Source organism: Squalius cephalus (genome assembly GCF_949319135.1).
Source record: "Squalius cephalus genome assembly, chromosome: 14".
NCBI classification, from domain to species: Eukaryota; Metazoa; Chordata; class Actinopteri; order Cypriniformes; family Leuciscidae; genus Squalius; species Squalius cephalus.
In genome coordinates, this window is record NC_137135.1 from 11,599,289 (window position 1) to 11,601,307 (window position 2,019).

Genomic DNA, 2,019 nt, shown 5'->3' on the forward strand with positions numbered 1-2,019 from the left:
TCCTTCTGAACATGCATCCCTGCAGTTTTCAAAGTCACATACACCTCACTAGAAGGTAGTTTAACTGCTTTGTTGATCAGCTGAAAAGATCAGGGCTTTCAGATGATCAGCAGCCTGGAGGTCTAGCCCGACCTCCTGTAGTTCAGAAAGCCTTTGTGTTTTTGTGGTACATGGGCAATCAAAATTCCTTCAGAGAAATTTCTGACGAGTTCAATGCTTCCCATGGAGCAGCTCATAATATTGTCCTTGAGATTATGGATGTCACCTGCTCGCTTGCTAACCTGGCCCACTGTTTGTGACAAAAGAGTCATTTCAGCTGTGTTTTATCGCTTATGTGGCATTAGGGGCATCATTGGGGCCATAGATGGGTGCCACATACACATCCAAAGGCCAGTTGTCAGAGGAAGTGATTATCTGAATAGGAAAGGCTTCTATTCTCTTCCACTACAGGGCATTGTAAATGACCAAGGATGCATTCTAGACATTTTTACAGGTGTCCCAGGCAAAGTACATGACTCAAGAATGTTATGAGTCTCTACATTTTTTGAAAAATGGCAGCAAAAGATGGGTACAATCTACTCGGTGATACAGCATATATTTCTGCTGACATATCCCTTCATCATTACGCCCAAGCGTGAAAATGGTGCATTTACTGATGATGACCTGCAAAGGAACGTGAAAATCAGCCGTGGGAGGGTCGCAGTCAAGCAGGCCTTTGGGAGGATGAAGTGCATGTGGATAAGGCTGTGTGATCTTCAAAATACGAGGATAGACATTTTGGTGAAAATAATTGTGGCAGCATGCACACTGCACAACATTAGTTTAAACGAAGGACAGTCAAATGAACGTGACAAACATCCCCATGGATGTCCACGACTCCAAGATGAGAACCTGTAATCTTGTATTGTACGCATTTCTGACACACTTTCAGAACACATACATAATTATTAAGTAACTATTTAGAAAAATATTTCTATTTTAGTACTGGCTAGCATCATTTTTTTTTTTTTCTTTTTTTTTTTTTAACTATGGCTTTTCCTGAAATGTGTCCATTTTGTAGCAGAGAATGTCAAAAGCTATTGAACAATCTTCTGCAACGAAGAAACAATTTTATTACTTTTTTTAAAACTATCATTTTAAAACTTCTCCAATTATTGCACTTAAACAATGTAAACAGACACATTGAAGGAATTCTTAATTTTGTGTATGAAATTCAGTGACAATCTATAAAGTGTCTTAAAAACGACAACATTTTTGTTCAGTGTTACAAAACATTAAAACAGTACTGTATGTTCTGACACTTCTGAAACATGCTTTTTTTAAGGAAATGGAAGTAAACCATTTCAATACAATTTTCAATACATACGCAAAAACAGAACTTTAAAAACTTTTGAACATTAATTATTAAAATTAAAAACAGTTTCTTTCAGTTTCTAAGAAGTGCCCATGAAGAAAATTATCAACTTCAGTCTGCTCAACACTTAACACTGCTCACATCTTAAATGTGAAAATTTTGTTTTCAACACAAAGGAAGTGTTCAACTTCCAAACCTTTATGAGTTTCTTTCTTCTGTTCAACACAAAGGAAGATATTTAGAAGAATGCTGGTAATCAGACAGTTGAGAGCACCCACTGACTTCCATAGGAGGAAATAAAAAATAAAAAAAATACTGTGGAAGCCAATGGCTATCATCAACTGTCTGATTACCAACATTCTTCTAAATATCTTCCTTTGTGTTGAACAGAAGAAAGAAACTCATAAAGGTTTGGAACAACACAAGGGTGAGTAAGTAATGACAAAATTTTCACATTTAAGATGTGAGCAGTGTTAAATGTTGAGCAGTCCGAAGTTGCCAATTTTCTTAATTTTTTTTTTTTTTTTTTTTCGTGAACTATCTATATATTATGAACTAGGTTATTTTTTTATTTTTTTTTACATTTTGAATAAATGTTCAAAAGGAACACTAAGACTAAGCATTTTTAAAATGCATGAAAAATAATTTTCATTTTGTTAGATACA

At 35.1% G+C, this 2,019-nt stretch overlaps 1 protein-coding gene across 1 annotated transcript; it reads left to right on the top strand.

Moving 5' to 3' along the window:
• Positions 1-258: 258 nt before the first annotated feature.
• LOC307170865 (uncharacterized protein) lies at positions 259-897 on the top strand (the record flags this gene model as incomplete). Its single annotated transcript, XM_079892176.1, has 2 exons — positions 259-456; positions 559-897. 2 exons carry the CDS (start codon positions 259-261, stop codon positions 895-897), a joined length of 537 nt encoding a protein of 178 aa, XP_079748302.1.
• Positions 898-2,019: the final 1,122 nt, after the last annotated feature.